Consider the following 16,239-nt stretch of genomic DNA (forward strand, 5'->3'; position numbering starts at 1 on the left):
AACACATTTTATTACGATATATTTATTACGACTAACAAACTATACATTTTAAACGATGAAATGTTTTCGTGTCATATACACTTTAAAAAATCCTCATTTTACTGAGTCTTTCCCGTGTGATTCGGGATGCTTTCTCGCAAGATTCTACTGTTTTCCTTTCTTCGTAACACCCTAACGATACCTTAACTTTAAAATCTGCCAAGAGATTGTTTCATAGTTCGATAAAATAAAATACAGGGATATTTGAGGTTAAAATTGAGAGCCATAGAGAAAAACGAAATTTGCAGTTCCTCCTTTCGGTTTCGTGTATCAGTTATGTTTTCGTTTTATTTTTTATTTTTTATTTGTTTTCAATTTAATTTTTGTTTCAGTTTTTGCTTTGACTTTTTTTTTTCTGATAATTTTAGTCTTATCCAGTCTAAAACATGACTTCCTTTTCATTTTTTTTCTTCTTCTAAATTACCTTCACAATTTCGTTCTCAGGATATTTATCACTGATTGATGAAGAAGACTGTGATTATCAATCTGCATCTTAAGCAATATCAGTCAATAACCCACCCATTCTTATCACAAACCAGTATGCACTAAATTAAGCAAATAACCATCAGTGTCATTAAAAAACATCTTTATTGCCATCAGATTCGTGCAGTGAGGCACGTATTAATAGCCAGCTGACTCAAAAAATCACAGCAAAAATTCTAGAAAGACCTAGAGCAGAGGATGAAAGCAAAGAATCTATACTAGCACGTAATTATGACTGCAAGACTTATGGGGTATAACGAATGTTTTTATTGCTTTGTCCCAGTTTTAACTCCTCCGATGAGGCTGAAATGTGGGTCAAGCAATTTGAGTTGCTCTTTATTTTGTTGTTATTGTTGTTGCTATCGTTATTGTTGTTGAATGATGATGTCGATGTTGTTTAAATTGTCGTATCATATTTAAGTGCCGCGTCGTTTCTGATTTTATTTTGGTTTTCAGTAAAATGTTTTATTTTAGTCCAAAATGAACAAAAACTCATCCCTCACCACAAAACGATTTCCATGTTCGTCAAAAATAAAAGCGTTTGGTCGTTCGTGTCCGGTCAAGTCCGTTAATTTAGCAAGGTAAATAAATAAATGATGGTCCAATCCGATAGGAGTGAAAATGGTCCATTCGTTCGATTGCGTCATGATCGGTATATCCTGTATATCATCACTCAAACAGTTTTTTCTACTGTCTAATGTCGGTCCAGTTATCCGATACAAACATAAAATACTTCTGTTGTCTCTTTTCGTTTTCGTTCTTTGGTATTTTGTATTTTGTATTAACTGTCTAATGTCGGTCTGGTCATTTGATACAAACATAAAATGTGTCTGTTGTCGCCTTCTGTCTGTTCGCAAATCTTGGTTAAAGTAACATAAGTCGGTGTGGTCCCTAATGTCTTGTTCATCAGTACTAGTGGCTCTTGGCTATTGTTTTCTCCTTGCTTTGTTGTCTAGTGCTTGATGATAAAAGTTTGTCAATTGTTTGTGCCACACTTTGTGAATCGTCAAGTAAGTAAAAATGTAATAAAACTTTCAAAATTAAAGTTGCTCAACTTGGGTTTGTCGAAGTTGTTGCTCGTCAATCGTATGTGCCACACTTTTACAGCGGTAAAACTCAACGAATCTTCAAGAGCACATAAATTAAAAATGAAGTAAGATGGTTCCAAAATTTAAGTCATGTCGGTTCGGTCGAATGTTGTCGCTGTCGTTAATAGGGCCCGTCACATTGTTTGTCGCCGAGCGTAAGTGTAACAGATTTGTATAAAGAAATCTTAAAATAAATTTTTGATAAAAGTTAATGTCGTTCAGTCCGTACATTCGTCTTTTGGTTTCAATTTCTCCCATAAGTCTTGCAGTCATGGACAAGGTCAGGACCATACTTCAGATGATCTTGATGAAAGTAATAACTAATATTGTATTGAATTCTACTAAAGGGGTAACTTGAATAATATTCTAGGTTTCATAGCTTATTTAAAACTAACAAGTTTAACAACGACATAGCCATGGCCGTTGTTGGCTCCTTGCTTATTGGACTGTTCGGTTCCTTTGTTAAGGGAACCACCACCACCACCACAGGAGTTGGAGCGGGATCCACTGGCACCGCCGGAGTATCCTCCGCCACCACCTCCACCACCACCGGCTCCGTTTGGTCCTCCGCCTCCCCCGAAGCCTCCATCGACATGGTTTTGGTTGGATCTACCACCAACACCGCCTGGTGATGAGAGACAGTATTTGTTTAATGCCTTATTCTTTGGAAATAAGGATTTGGACATCTACGTGGTTAATGTATGCATTAAAATAAGAAAACAGGTCAAGAAGTAAGACAAGCAACGTGGGAAACAAGTACAATGGTAAACGAACAACGGTACACAAACAAACAAACGACTAATCAAGCAAACAAAATAAAACAGACGAATGAGCAAACAAAGAAAAAGAGAGAAAAACAAGAAGCCAAGGAAAATAACTAAACAAACAAACAAAAAAACAAAAACAAAAACAAAAAAACAAAAAAAACAAAAAACGGCAGACACCAGGTAATATATAAACAGACAACCAAACCAGGGAATGGATACACGTTAAACTATAATGACAGATATTTAAGCAACAAACTTACCAGAAACGAAAGATTTTCCACCCTCTCCTCCAGTTCCCTTGGAACCACCAAAGTTCCTGTTGCTTCTGCCGTTTGACTTGAGTCCTCCTCCACCGCCTCCAGAGTATCCATTATCACCCTCCTCAGCTCCTCTGCCTCCTGAACCTCCCTGGAACATGGCGCCACCATATCCAGGGTTACCGTCTTGGGAGATAGTACCATGGCATCGAGGGGATTCTCCCTTTAACTTGTCTACTCCTCCACCACCACCAGCTATAAACAGCGAAACATTGTTTGTTATATTGCGCAATTCTCCCCAGCCATTTTAAAAATTCGCTTGGCAATGAAACAAAAGACTTGAAAAGCTGGTCAGGAACCAAACTTTTTTGCTAGCACTTTCATTTTGGGTTGCTAGCACGAAGTAGAGCAATGAAACACAATATATGATGGGTAGCCGCATTTTGGATCCATGGAATCTAGATCTAGATTCGATCTTGAAGTCTGAAATGTTCGGCCTCCAAATTAGAAAAAACCAAGGTACGGTATCAGAAGACTTTAAGATAAAGAATCCTTGGCTAGATTCTCATTAAATGAAAGGACATGAAGGTTAGGTTTGAGAGTGAACGTATAGCAAGGCCATGTTGAGGTCCTGCCGCAAACTTATGATATCAATCTACCAGTTTTGGCTGTATTCTTTGTTAGCTTGGTTCTATTATATAACTAGTTGTCACTTGTTGTTTCTATTGAATTACAATCACTCTTTCCTATACCCGGAAGAAGCAGCCGCATGTTTAGAAATTGAATATAACTGTATTCACCTACCGATGATCAGGGGGGTGTTGTCTTCCTTGACAACGAAGGATCCACCTCCTCCTCCAGCCCCACCAGATGTTGGATTGCTACTTCCTTCTTGACCAACCAGAATCTTCAGGACATCTCCTTTCTGGAGTTTAAAGTTTCCCTTCACACGGCTTCCGCGTCCTCTGAATTTGCCGCTTCCTAAAGGAACGATAGTGAAATTTACAACTCGCCCCAGTTTTTTTTGCTCATTTCTAAAGTGGTCAAATTGACTAGAGGTAGTTAGACAAGGCGTGTTTATATCTGCTAGTTTTTGTTGGAATAAATCATTTGAAATAAATAACGTTATTTTTTTCAAAAACGTATGTTCACCTTGTTTGTAATTTCATGGTCATTATTGTTTCAGTGTTATTTTACAGCACGTAGGCGGCACGACCTGACATAGCACTGAAATGGCTTCACATTGTCTTCAAGTTTTTTTTCAATCAGAAAGCGTAGTTACGGCAATTGTAAGATACGGCACGACTACAGTACTGCAACGAATTTGTCGTACGTTTCCAATTCATACAAAAATCGTTATATCTTAGGAACGTTATATTTCATCCAGTATTCATGAAATGAAAGGTTGAGATGTTGTTTTAGACCAATGATAGTGCAGATATAGTTTTTGCTATGCAATCATAGGTGCACGCGGATTTTATAAGTCATTGAACCAATCAGAATGCGTCTTATATAGTAGAGTTTTACTGCATTTCTCACCAGCGCTAAACTTGTCATATCCACCAGAAGCACCAGCAGCTTCGATCGAGTAGGTCCCCGATGCAGGTACTTTCCACATTTGAACACCCTTATTGACATTGACTTTTCCCTCGTGGTCTGCTCCCTTGTAATGAGTACCAACACTCACTGGACCAAGGCGACCGCTGGCCCCAAGGGTTGTGAACTTGGCTTCTCCGAACACTGAAAATCGATAAATCAAATCAAATTTAAAAGGTAACTATAATTTTGTTTGCAAAAGTAAGGAAGTCTCCATAATCTGAAGAGAAAATAAAATATGATTATAAATACCGACATATTGAATAAGCCACAAATGTCACGTAAATTCATATTTATATGAAAACATTTAAGAGGATTCTTCCTTTTAGTCAATTTATAGTTTTTCCTGCATGTTTCCATAGCATAATCAATTTTACAAACAACAAGTTAAAAGGATATGAGTAAACTTGAAGGAGGTCAGTTTTCCAGTCTTTTTACTGTGCTTACCGGTTTTTAACTATTGTCCCCTACGATTACCTCATATCTACATATCTATATATATATGCCGAAAATGCTTTTATATGGCATCCATGCAGGTATATCCATTTTATCTTCGGAAATAATTCTTTTTAGATATGAAGTACTTTTTAAAGTACTTCATACTTAAAAGTCAGCGTTGCTTACCGCTGTATCGCTTGTCAGCCTCCCTTCTTGGGTTACTGATGACCCACATGGTGACAAAGTTTCTGAAGTACTTTTCACAAGATGCCTCGACGTAAATCATTGAAGGAGATCTCTCAGGTTTTCCCTCCTCCAAAGCCATGCGAATGGATCCAACGAATACAGGTCTTTCAAACTCAAAAGCAATCCACTGCATGCCTGGAGGAGCAGCGCCGTTGCTGATCCAGAGAGTGTCTTCGTTGTTGTCGAATGCGTTGCTTGGCTTGTAACCTTGTGGAAGTAGAGGAGAGGGGATAATATGAGTTAAATTTACAGTTACTGGTGTAGTGGGAACAGGGAAGAAACAGTTGAGGAGGAGTAGAATTTAGAAGATGAAGCAAGAAGTAAAGAGTATTAGAAAAAGAAGTAGCAATTAGACTGGAGACTAAGTAATTTGAAGAAGAAGAAAAAGAACAAGACTGAAAAGAACAAGACGGAAGGAGAAGAAGAAGTAGAAAAAGAAGGAGAAGAAAAAGGATTAGGAGGAGAACTGAAGAAGAAGAAGAAGAAGAAGAAGAAGAAGAAGAAGAAGAAGAAGAAGAAGAAGAAGAAGAAGAAGAAGAAGAAGAAGAAGAAGAAGAAGAAAGGAAGTGGAATAATAGGAACATACTGAAGACGATGAAGAAGAACCAGAAACTGAAGGATAATAATAATAAGAATTCGAAGAATAAGAACAGCCGCTGTAGCAACTTTTTCTGCGGCTACCACAATGTTTTACATTCAGAATTTTAAGATAAATATACAATAGAAACTGAAACAAAAATCTAAAAAGGTAGCACGAAGTTTAACTTTACTGGCAAGATTAAAAGAAATACTCAGTTATTACAAAATCAATTTCTAAATTCCTCATAAAACTTGAATTCTCAAAAGACTACAATAAAATAGGCCTAGGATGTACGTGTTCCTTTAATTTCCGAAACAGTTCCCTTCAGCAATTTAATTTTACTTTGTGTAAAGTTACGAAATCACAGTTTTTATCCGCTACAAAAAGTCGACTTTAAGAACCATGTATAAATGGTACCTTTTTAAAGTTTTTGGTAGAATATTTGAAGTGTATAGTCTTAATATAAATTTCTTCAAGTAGAAAAGCTCAAGCATAGTTATCATAATAATTATTCGAGTAATCTTTATCTTCATTCTAAACTGATATCTTGGATAACTTAGCAACTAAATGCGACACGTGCGAATTGAATTGATCTTTTTGAAAGACTCTTTTGTTCCAAGTTTTTCAAAGAAATTTTTAACAAAAAACAATTAAAATTCAAGTTATTCTGAACGATAAATGTCAAACAAAATTTGTGCTCCAGATCTGTTTAATATATCAGTATATATATATATATTTGAGTTACAAGGAATTTTACCTGGTCCAAAGTAGCTGCTAGCGTAGCCCCTAGATGGGTCTGACGTCAGTGGTCTGTTAGAGAAGGGAGTTTCGTACATTTGAAGGGAAGAAATAACCCACAAGAAAGGTACATCTTCAGCGTTACGTAGACGCCAATAGGGATAAGTTCCATTGGAGAATGGACACTTGTCACGGCATCCACCAGGTGAATCACACTCGTGTTTACCTTAAAAACAAACGATTAAATGATATGTTATTTAGGATACTAGACGCATAGTTATAATTAGGATACTACACGCATAATTTATAGTTAAGAATTTGAATTAGATGGAGAATGGCTCTTATTCTTGCATTTATTGGTAATAATTTAATTAAGAAAGCGTTTTCTTTTTAATATTATGTTGAACAACTCCTTTTCTGATACTAGTCACCATATATCACCATTTTAGGTAAGAAAAATAATCCGGAAGAAAGTTATAAAAAGTACCGTAAAAAGTATTGACCAGTTAAAATGAATCTTTTTAAACGTTTGCCATAATTTATGCATCCAAAATGTTAAGCCCTGTTTCTTTCTCAGCTAAAAATAAAGGTTGATAAAGCAATTCATTTATTCGTTTTTGGATAAAAAATGACAGTAAAGCTTATAACAAAATCCAAATCGAGAATGACATGGTACGCAAATGTCATTGAGTGACACGCTGGCCAGTTCCACATAATTATTAGCAGATTACACACACACACACAAGAACTCTACGAATATTTTTTCCCAAAAATATTTAAGTAATTTAATGATCCTGAATACGACTGAATTGCAAAAAGCATAAAAAGCGAAGAAAACTTTACTCTTGGCATAAACTGAGAAAGGCACTTTTTCAGTATTCAGCAAAGCGAATAATGCGTTGTAAGATATCGAATGTGCTAGCACTATGTTATACATAGTACTTGATTTTATAAGTAGGTTTCTTAAGAGCAATTCGATTTTGTTAGTACTAATTTAGGTAGCTTTGATGTTGAATTATGCGTTTTCGGAGACACTTTTTAAATGTTTTTGTCACTCATTTGTTTCGTGTAACAGAAAGGTTTTTTTAGGTCTTTCTAGTTTTGTACTGGCACGTGGCAACACGATACTAAATTTATTTTATAACGTAACGTCAAACAGTTCTCAAAGGTAATTTTACGTTTGTGCTACATCACCATCTTCTAAACATCTTTATTTTTGTTTTTCTTTCATCCAACAAATCTTACTCAAACTTTTGTTAGCTTTATGGACGCAAGTCAAAACGTTTGCAGCGCCTGGAGTTTCCACATCGTAGGCACAACTTGAGGACAAGTGCAGTTAATAAAATAATAAGGATATTATATGTAGTAGAGTTTTGGTTCGTACCTTTGGTAAGCTCTTGACAGATAGCAAGTCTCTGATCTCTGTACCTCTTGTCGGTGTTCCATTCCCAGCTCATGCAGTAACCAGGCTTAAAAGGTCTGCTCCATGGTGGAATGACTAAATGTGAATACACCTTTGCATCCTGTCTGAATCCTAGTTTATCTAACTGGACTGGAATCCCTATGCTATCTTTCTCATTTCCACCAAGAAAAAATCCTTGAGAAAAACCTACGATGCAGCAGAAAGCTAAGGAAAGGATGGCCCGAGTCATGGCTATGGTGTCAGACGTGGCCAAAATGTGAAGAAGGTTTACTAAGTTGATTGTTAAATGCTAGATTTGTGCCACGCACAATGGTCAAAACTCGTTACCCATTGGCTGAAGACATCAAACGTGGAAAACACTTCGTGTAACCTTTATACGTAGAGTTTTGCAGAGTTGAATCTTAAAAGCGTATTGTTGGCACGTTTTTTGCGCGGAAAGAGCGGCTGCTAAGCAACCGGCAGTTGAGCCCATGATTTGTCAGCGGCTAATAAGATTCTATTCCACGTTATCATACATGTCTGATCAACCTTATAATATGAAATATTTATAATGTCCTGGTATTAATTTAAGAATGATGTGTTCGAAATGATTTTGAGTGACCGCGCAAGACGTTGAAAAAATTACGTAATGTCATCGTCAGGTTACATGTTCTGTATCTTTTTCTTCTGTCTTTCACGCAATAATCACCAAGTCAACTTTGAGAGAAATGACGACTGATAAATTTAGGGATCTAAATGCATATTTTATTTTCCGGTTATGAGCTTAAATAAAGAAACAAGCAGAATACCATGGCCAAGTAATGCAAGCAGGCAGAGACTTCTTTCATTTTCGGATTTAAAAAAAGTGCCGTTGATTGAAAGTAAAATTGCTATCTTTCGAATATTGACTATACATAAACAATGCCTTATTATTCAAGGTTAATTCATTCTTTCGGTTCAAAGAACAGGCTATGATTGTTTTCAAAAGGCGCATTTAAATCACAATCCAACTTCTTTCGTAAGCTTTGGTGGTAAAAGTTTTGTCTTCTACCTGTTCCTTGTTTTACGTCATTATTTCTCTTGTTCAACCATCTCAGTTTTTTTTCAAAATGGTTCTTTGTCCTTGACTCTTTATTTACTAGGTCTATTCTTTTATTTATCTTTGCTGTTTCAAACTTGGACTGTTTCAAACCCGTTTAACTAACTGAAAAGAAAATGAGTATACTTCACTAATGGCCAGCAGACATTTTTAAAGTTTTTTTTTTTTTTTTTTTTTTTTTTGTCTTTATATTTTAAAAACTATAAAAATTATAGATTATTTTTCAAAATATAGAACTAATAATATTAATTAAGACGACTAAGAAGAGAGACTGAATATATCTTTGACTACAAATTTTTGGTATTAATCCTTTGCATAATATAATACACTGAAATCTATCTAGTTTCGTTGTCAAGGCAACATCTCTAGTACAAGACAATACTACAGACAAAAGAAATTGTAAAAGGCAAAATGAAATCTGAAGTTTATTCGTAACAAATGTGAAAATCTTAGTTTTCATGTCTGTTCCGATCCCAGGTATCTTAATTTGTCTTGGTATACGTTTCCTTTAATTATATCTTTATTCTTCATTTATGAAAAATCCTTGCGTTTTCTAAGAGTTGTCCTGGAAGAAAAAACAAAAAAATAATATTAAAAAAGTCATCCTTAAAAAATACAGATACAAATGGGATAGTATGATTTGAATCAATCAAAAGCACCTCAGATAGAGCACTACTCATCCAATGAAATAAGTAGGGCACTTCCCCTACACTACCATCTGCTGGACCAGAGGTTGTACGAAGGTTGGATAGCGCAATCCGTCGGATAATTTCATTGGATAACAGCATCGACTTATCCACTGCATAAGGATTTATCCATTGAATTGCGCTATCTTCTTTCGTACAACCAAGCCTAGGCGAAAGAAAACAAAAGACTTTACAGTAAATCGGATAGGGCGGTTTTGGCCCTATAGTGGCCTCCTTAAAGTAGGGCTATTTTGACACTACCGGTAGGGGCAATTTTTTTAGCTCTGATTTTGGAACTGTTTTAGTCCCTTATATGGATTTTCCCCCTGATTTGGCCTTGTTGAGGGGGCCAAAACAGTACTGATAGACCCATACCGAAATGGCTTCTTCAAATTAGCACTACTTTGAAAAAGCCAAAATGGCTCTCTGGGGTCAAATTGGTCCTCTCAAATTTACTCCGTTGACCCAACTGGCATCAACGTTCACCCTACAAGTTTACAAAATCAGGCAACACGGGACTCTATCACTATATCAACACGAACCTTGGTATCTCTGCGTTTTTTATCCACCGTTGCATACACTACCTCAATTTGGCTGTTTTTTTTATTAGTCTTTTTGGACTTATCAATCATGGCATAGACCACCGGTTCTCTTGAAACTTCGTGATGGGGACTTGGCACTTTAGGTGGTTTTACGTCTTCACTTTCTTCTGGTTTCTTTTGTTCGACCTCTACACTTGAATACAAAGACGCATATGTTGAAGTGGAACTGGGGTCGACTGGTGATGTATAATCCTTGTTTAAAGAATCTTCCGTCAGGGCGTCTTGTGCAGGGTTTTGGAGTCCCGCCGAGGTTTCCATTTCCATTTCCATTTCCATTTCCCTGTCAGTTTTGTTGCTCTCATCCTCGACTACTGTTTCTGTAGGAGGTTCGGTTTGTAACGGCGTTGCACCTTCTTCCAGTCCTAACGAAGTCCTTGATATACAAAAAGTTAAGAATTCAGATTAAGATTCCAGCTCTTGGAATCCGGAATCCAGCATCATTACGGGTTCCCTTACATGGGGCGATATAAATGATAACACGTACATTAATGTGAGCGGCCGATATGCATGGGGCATTTACACTGCCTGGTACACCGTTGTAAAGCCCATACAGATCTGACAAGCTTGGACACGAATATAGTATATTATAGTTAGCAAATTTCTAGGAGGATAATCGAATTGCTAAATATTTTTTTAAATATGAGTTTTTCACTATCATGTTTCAGTCAAATCCAACTAGTGGTCTATCATCAATGCTGCGTTCTGATTGGATGAGCTATACTACTAGGCCATACTAGTAGCGAAAAAGTGCCGGCTTTGAAAACCAAAACATTAAATTTAACTTTAATTCAAAACTTGTTTGCATCTACATATTTGACGGACTAGTTGGATTTGACTAAAACAATTAGTCCTCATGCCCTATGAGTCAATAGCCCATTCAGGCTCGCGGACTAATTGCTAAATAGTTAAATAATGCGCATGTTGGTTTTTTTTCATGGTTTTAAATTAATTCAGTATAATTTGATAAAAAGATGAGAATATGTGGACCGCGTAGCACTTATGAAATACATGAAGATATAGAAATATAGATAAGTTATAGTGCTTGGCAACGAGGTTATTCCGGGCGAAAGCCCTTGGAATTAAATTCGGAAAAATTAATTTCCGACCTCGCTGGGGATCGAACCCACGACCTTCGGAGTTGTACTACCGATGCTCTACCAGCTGAGCTAGAGGTCAGACTGAGAGCATAATTTAATAAGAGAGTATAATTTGATAAGTTAGCCTAAGATAATAGAGAGTTTTAGATTTACGTCCACGGCAAACGTGAAACGTCAGTTGACCAGTGAAATTCTTTTAAATTTACTGAAAAAGAATCGCAAAAAAGTCCAAGTAGTAGAAACACAAAAGAGTATTTGCGCTTGGCGAGAAAGTTTGTAAAAGGTAAAGTAAAATACACGAAAACTATGAAAACGTGGTCACGTTTGCCGTTTGCGGGGAGAAAAAAAGTCAATCTAAAACTCTCTAATAACTGCAATCTTACGTACGACGGGCCCGATATTTACCGATTTTTGAATTTAAAAGTTCTATATTCTTGACATCCATTCGAAGAGCCTATCAAAAATGTAAAAGAGTTTTTGTTTATTGTTAGTATGATAATTCGATTTGTCTTAACTCTATAGCCAATCAAAGACTAGTATGAAACTCTACTGGGAGGCTCTCGGGAGGGATAGTATATAGACTGATTAGGAGAAAACTCGAGCAAAACCGAAGGGAAATGTGAGTCGGCCCCTAGACCTTATCAAATAAACTTCTTGCTGTGTGCAATTGAACCACAACTGATTTGGGTGTACGTTTAAATCAAATATTACATTATTTACCTGAATTATTTATGTTTTTACAATAAAATATGTAGATATAGAAACCAATTCCACCAGCAAGTAGGATTCCCAAGGCAATGACTACATAAAGTAGGTTGAACCGATCAGGATCAGGATCTGATATAGTACATACTGTTGTAGTTACTGCCCTTTCCGTTGGTTTCGTTTTATGTTCGCAAAAGAATATTTTCGAAGAATTGCACTTGCCACTTCCTAGAACGAAATGAATAAACGGATGATAAGAACAAAAGCATAACAAAGAGACTGAAAAAGAGGAATGTGGAGGGAAGAGGAGAGGAGATGCTGAAACAATGCGCGGGGACTAGACGGGTAGAGAAGAAAAGAATATTTGTCATTTTCCATGCACATAGATAATTTGTAAGATTGTATAAAGTTTCAAAGTATTACTACCATTATCGTTGAAGTGCGACCCATAATTGCAGTTCTTTGTTGATTGACAGTCGTCGAAATGCTAGTCGGTGAACGAGCCATCAAACTTTGCGGGTCGCGCTTTAACGATCATGGTAGTGAGAAAATTAATGAATTATTGTGATACAAGTGTACATATAGAATGCTATTTTGTTCTTGTAGAGGTGCATATGAGTACCTTCTTCATATTCACATATGAAGCCTCTATCTTCCATACAGGAAAGGTCATTCAACAATCCGTAACTACCATTTGGATAATTCTTTGCCATGATAACACACTTTCCATCTCCTGATGGCTGGTTTGGTTGCCATTTCTCGATTGTCAGGTTTTTATTATTTATCCATTTAAATGCATTACTTTTGTTTTTTAACCCGATGTACCACTCGTCCAAATACGTGCTTCTCTTTTGAATCTCTGAGTTGATAAACTCCCATTCTTTCTCTGTTTCCATGGTAACCAGGTGGCCTCCATCATCACTACAGTTTCTTTCACTTTCTGCCCCTGTCGCCTTCTGCTCATAAAACGCATAGCAAGAACACGTAGTCACTATAAAAGTAAAAATATAGCTAAATATTAAGATTAAACTTCCTCTGATCCAATGGCTAATCTAGTACCCCATTCACACCAAGGCTTAAACATGTTTTAAAGTGAGAGTATGTGGACCGCGTGGCACTAATGAAATAGTAGAAGATAATATAGGTAAGTTGTAGTGCTTGGGAACGAGGTTATTCCGGGCGAAAGCCCTTGGAATTAAATTCGGAAAAATTAATTTCCGACCTCGCTGCGAGGTCGGAAATTAATTTTTCCGAATTTAATTCCAAGGGCTTTCGCCCGGAATAACCTCGTTCCCAAGCACTACAACTTACCTATATTATCTTCTACTATTTCATTAGTGCCACGCGGTCCACATACTCTCATCTTTGCATCATAACTACCGCGACCTAACATCTATTTCACCCCGGCCTGCTCTCAGTCTGACCTCTAGCTCAGCTGGTAGAGCATCGGTAGTACAATTCCGAAGGTCGTGGGTTCGAATCCCAGCGAGGTCGGAAATTAATTTTTCCGAATTTAATTCCAAGGGCTTTCGCCCGGAATAACCTCGTTCCCAAGCACTACAACTTACCTATATTATCTTCTCATGTTTTAAAGTGGTTTATCTAAACAGGTTTGAAAAACTATCTATACAAACACTGCACAATATTTGGTAAAATAATGCATGTAAACTATCCTTTGTCTTGCTCTGACAATATTTTAGAAAGTTTCATTATTTTGTAGGTTTGTAGTTTCTCAATTTTTTTCCTAATGAAAATATAGTTTAACTAAACACGTTTAGGTGTGAATGGGGTATAGGACTCATTCTCAAAGGAGGACCACCATTAATAACTAAAAAAATGCACGACACGCAATTTCATCCTTCTTGGGTACAAATGCGCAAATATTCAAAAAATAATGAACTAGTTGGCCATTCTCTACTTTCAATTCCCCATAATACTTTGCGTCTTTGGGGGGGGGGGGGGGGGGTAACCAGAGGGTAAAAACCCACTTATTTTGCTGAAGGCTGATCAGACAATGTTGACAATACCTTGTTTGGTATCCAAAAATAAAATGAAGAAGTAAAAAACAGAAAAAGATAGAAGCTTTAGAAGACGTTTAAGGTAAATTTTAAACATTTTTTCGTAAGTCAATACATTTTCTGCAAGACCAAAACATTTGATGATCTGTACACGCAAAAATAACTTGGAATAAACTGATAATCAGTATTGTACAGATAAAAGCAGGTATAGTATAAATTAAATTAAGAAACCTTTCAATTTGGGATAGTTTTTTGATTGGTTACCTCCCAAAGACGCAAGGCATTATGGGGATGTTAAATTAGAGAATACAAATGATATTTAACCAAATTAATTTCTAAATCAAAGTTTATTCGTTTCAGTCAAATTGAATCAGTTGGGTTTAGTTTGCGCGTAAAGTGCCCCTAATGCCTGAGACAATACTTTAAGCATTGATTCTATACATGAAGTGAATAGTTGAATGATGAAATGTTTCTTCACGTTTACACTTAGCTTTTGGCTGTGATGTCATCGGGGTATTTTGGTGATTTTGTTCTAACCTGTAATGCTAAACACAGGCCATTATGAGACAAGTTAAAATTTGTATTTTTGATTAATCACCCAGACGACGTCCCAGCCAAAAGTATACTGAAACCTTTATATCTTCAAGATGCATCACTCAAGTCATATGCAAGTGCTTTATCATTCGACTATTCACTTCATGTAAAATCAATACCAAAATTATTGTATCAGGGGTTAGGTGCACTTAAAATAATCTCCTCGGATTTCAGAACGCAGGAGGACATGTCCCCATAGCCTGACTCGGTACGCCATTGTAATTTGTTGTCTAAAAGAAGATACTATTATGATGATCATAATCAATGGATATAGCACAGTTTTTAGAAACTTGAACCTGCAGAGTAGAAAAAAATAAACCCATAAACGGCATTGCCTATGCAAATGAGTGATAGTTCGTTACATTTATAAATTTGATTTATATGATCATCATGTCACTATAAGCGCAGATTTTATTGTAAAGTTAAATTAAGTACTTTACCCGTGAAACAAAAATTCAGAACTAGTTTAATGAGAAACAGCCATATAAAACACACACACACACAAACAATGTAAATAAAATCTAATAATCTCCATTAGCTTATATTATATTTTCATTAAAATCAAACAAACCTTAGACATATTTTACTTGACATATCTATATATAAAAACTAAATAAATTAGAAATTAAAATAACTTTCAATTTTATCAACATACCGTTTGAATTTGAAACCACCATAGAAGCCCCACAAACTATTAACACTTGCAACTGGAAGACGATTTTTGGAGATAAATAATTCATCTCTAGATCTGTTTTTGTTGTATACCTTATATAAAGGAAATGAGGAGGGACGATTGGAAATTTGGTTCATCGTAGAAGCATTTTGCTGATGTACAAATGCTTAGTTTCGATGTGGTTTGCTTTTATTCCTTAGATGTCAATCAAAGTGCACATCGAAAGTGTTGCAGTTTTGTAGATACTGTGGTTGGTTCTGCTTCTATCGAGATAGAGCTAGTAAGCCAACACCTATACGGAAATAAAATCACACGAGATCAGCAACACCATATAACTAAAAATAACCCTTCAAATCATGGAATAAAATATGAATACTAATGACACCCGGCTGAAGATTTTTTGCTGCTGTAGGAGGAAATGTTTAGAATTTTTATTCTCCAAATAAACTGATTAGGGACATATTTTGACCATAATTCTTTTCAAAGTATCGATATGCATAAACCTTATAATATATTTTTTTAATAATTTTTATTTTTTTGCAAAACAACATTTTGAGTTACCTCGTGTGTTTCCCTTCAGACAGTTTACTTCAGTTTCATTTTCTGAAGCGCGGATTAGGTTTCGAAAGATCCTCATGAGAGAAATGATTGGACGATATTTTTATATTTTGCTTATGTGGGGGGAGGGGGGCGGGAAACAAATGAAGGAGTAGTTGGTCTTTTAAAACAAGGGGAATTCTAATAGTTGTAGCGGTAGATCATGAGGACAAATCATACCCTTTGGGGGTGGGAAACAAATGAAGGAGTAGTTGGTCTTTTAAAAAAAGGGGAATTCTAATAGTTGTGTATACGTAGCGGTACATCATAAGGACAAATCATACCTTTTGGGGGGAGGGGTGGGAATGGAAGTACGAAAATGTGTTTAATAACGCTGGACGTCATGTTGCCATTGTGATGTTAATTCGTCGATTATTTGAACAATTGTTTTTCTCACTTAGTACTTTATTATCGATTATCTAATTCAGTAATACATAGTCTGGTTGCCAATTTGAATAAGTATCAGCCAAAGAAAAAAATAACACATCTTTCTGAACGAGTAGGGCGTATTAGCTTGCGATCAAATTCTAGAAG

General features: G+C 36.2%; 2 protein-coding genes across 3 annotated transcripts; both read right to left on the reverse strand.

The window, feature by feature from the left end:
• Nucleotides 1-608: 608 nt before the first annotated feature.
• On the reverse strand, nucleotides 609-7,984 carry LOC116295397 (uncharacterized). Its single transcript, XM_031703193.2, has 7 exons — nucleotides 7,617-7,984; nucleotides 6,252-6,458; nucleotides 4,855-5,121; nucleotides 4,174-4,374; nucleotides 3,439-3,615; nucleotides 2,638-2,889; nucleotides 609-2,235 (listed from the first exon to the last, which is right to left on the reverse strand). Exons 1-7 carry the CDS (start codon nucleotides 7,882-7,884, stop codon nucleotides 1,991-1,993), a joined length of 1,617 nt encoding a protein of 538 aa, XP_031559053.2. The 5' UTR covers nucleotides 7,885-7,984; the 3' UTR covers nucleotides 609-1,990.
• A 393-nt stretch (nucleotides 7,985-8,377) lies between these two features.
• On the reverse strand, nucleotides 8,378-15,714 carry LOC116295419 (uncharacterized). Of its 2 annotated transcripts, none has more exons than XM_089028987.1 (7): nucleotides 15,670-15,714; nucleotides 15,201-15,400; nucleotides 12,446-12,779; nucleotides 11,839-12,051; nucleotides 11,524-11,572; nucleotides 9,962-10,394; nucleotides 8,378-9,298 (listed from the first exon to the last, which is right to left on the reverse strand). In XM_089028987.1, exons 2-7 carry the CDS (start codon nucleotides 15,243-15,245, stop codon nucleotides 9,287-9,289), a joined length of 1,086 nt encoding a protein of 361 aa, XP_088885113.1. In that variant the 5' UTR covers nucleotides 15,246-15,400; nucleotides 15,670-15,714; the 3' UTR covers nucleotides 8,378-9,286. The 2 variants fall into 2 exon arrangements, with proteins under 2 accessions (XP_088885113.1, XP_088885112.1); XM_089028986.1 differs by having other exon boundaries at nucleotides 12,446-12,814; nucleotides 15,091-15,400; nucleotides 15,670-15,713.
• Nucleotides 15,715-16,239: the final 525 nt, after the last annotated feature.

The sequence above is a fragment of the Actinia tenebrosa genome, unplaced genomic scaffold (assembly GCF_029948245.1).
Source record: "Actinia tenebrosa isolate PJP-AT-01 unplaced genomic scaffold, QUT_ActTen_1.0 PGA_scaffold13__45_contigs__length_12533684, whole genome shotgun sequence".
Lineage (NCBI taxonomy): Eukaryota > Metazoa > Cnidaria > Anthozoa > Actiniaria > Actiniidae > Actinia > Actinia tenebrosa.

Coding starts and splice junctions, on each gene's coding strand:
- LOC116295397 (XM_031703193.2), bottom strand. CDS start 7,884: ATGACTCGGGCCATCCTTTCCTTAGCTTTCTGCTGCATCGTAGGTTTT. Junction 5,122..6,251: donor TAGCAGCTACTTTGGACCAG/GTAAAATTCCTT, acceptor TACTTCCACAAG/GTTACAAGCCAAGCAACGCA. Junction 3,616..4,173: donor ATATGACAAGTTTAGCGCTG/GTGAGAAATGCA, acceptor TCGTTCCTTTAG/GAAGCGGCAAATTCAGAGGA.
- LOC116295419 (XM_089028986.1), bottom strand. CDS start 15,175: ATGAATTATTTATCTCCAAAAATCGTCTTCCAGTTGCAAGTGTTAATA. Junction 12,815..15,090: donor GGTGGTTTCAAATTCAAACG/GTATGTTGATAA, acceptor TTACTTTTATAG/TGACTACGTGTTCTTGCTAT. Junction 11,573..11,838: donor TAAAAACATAAATAATTCAG/GTAAATAATGTA, acceptor CATTTTTGATAG/GCTCTTCGAATGGATGTCAA.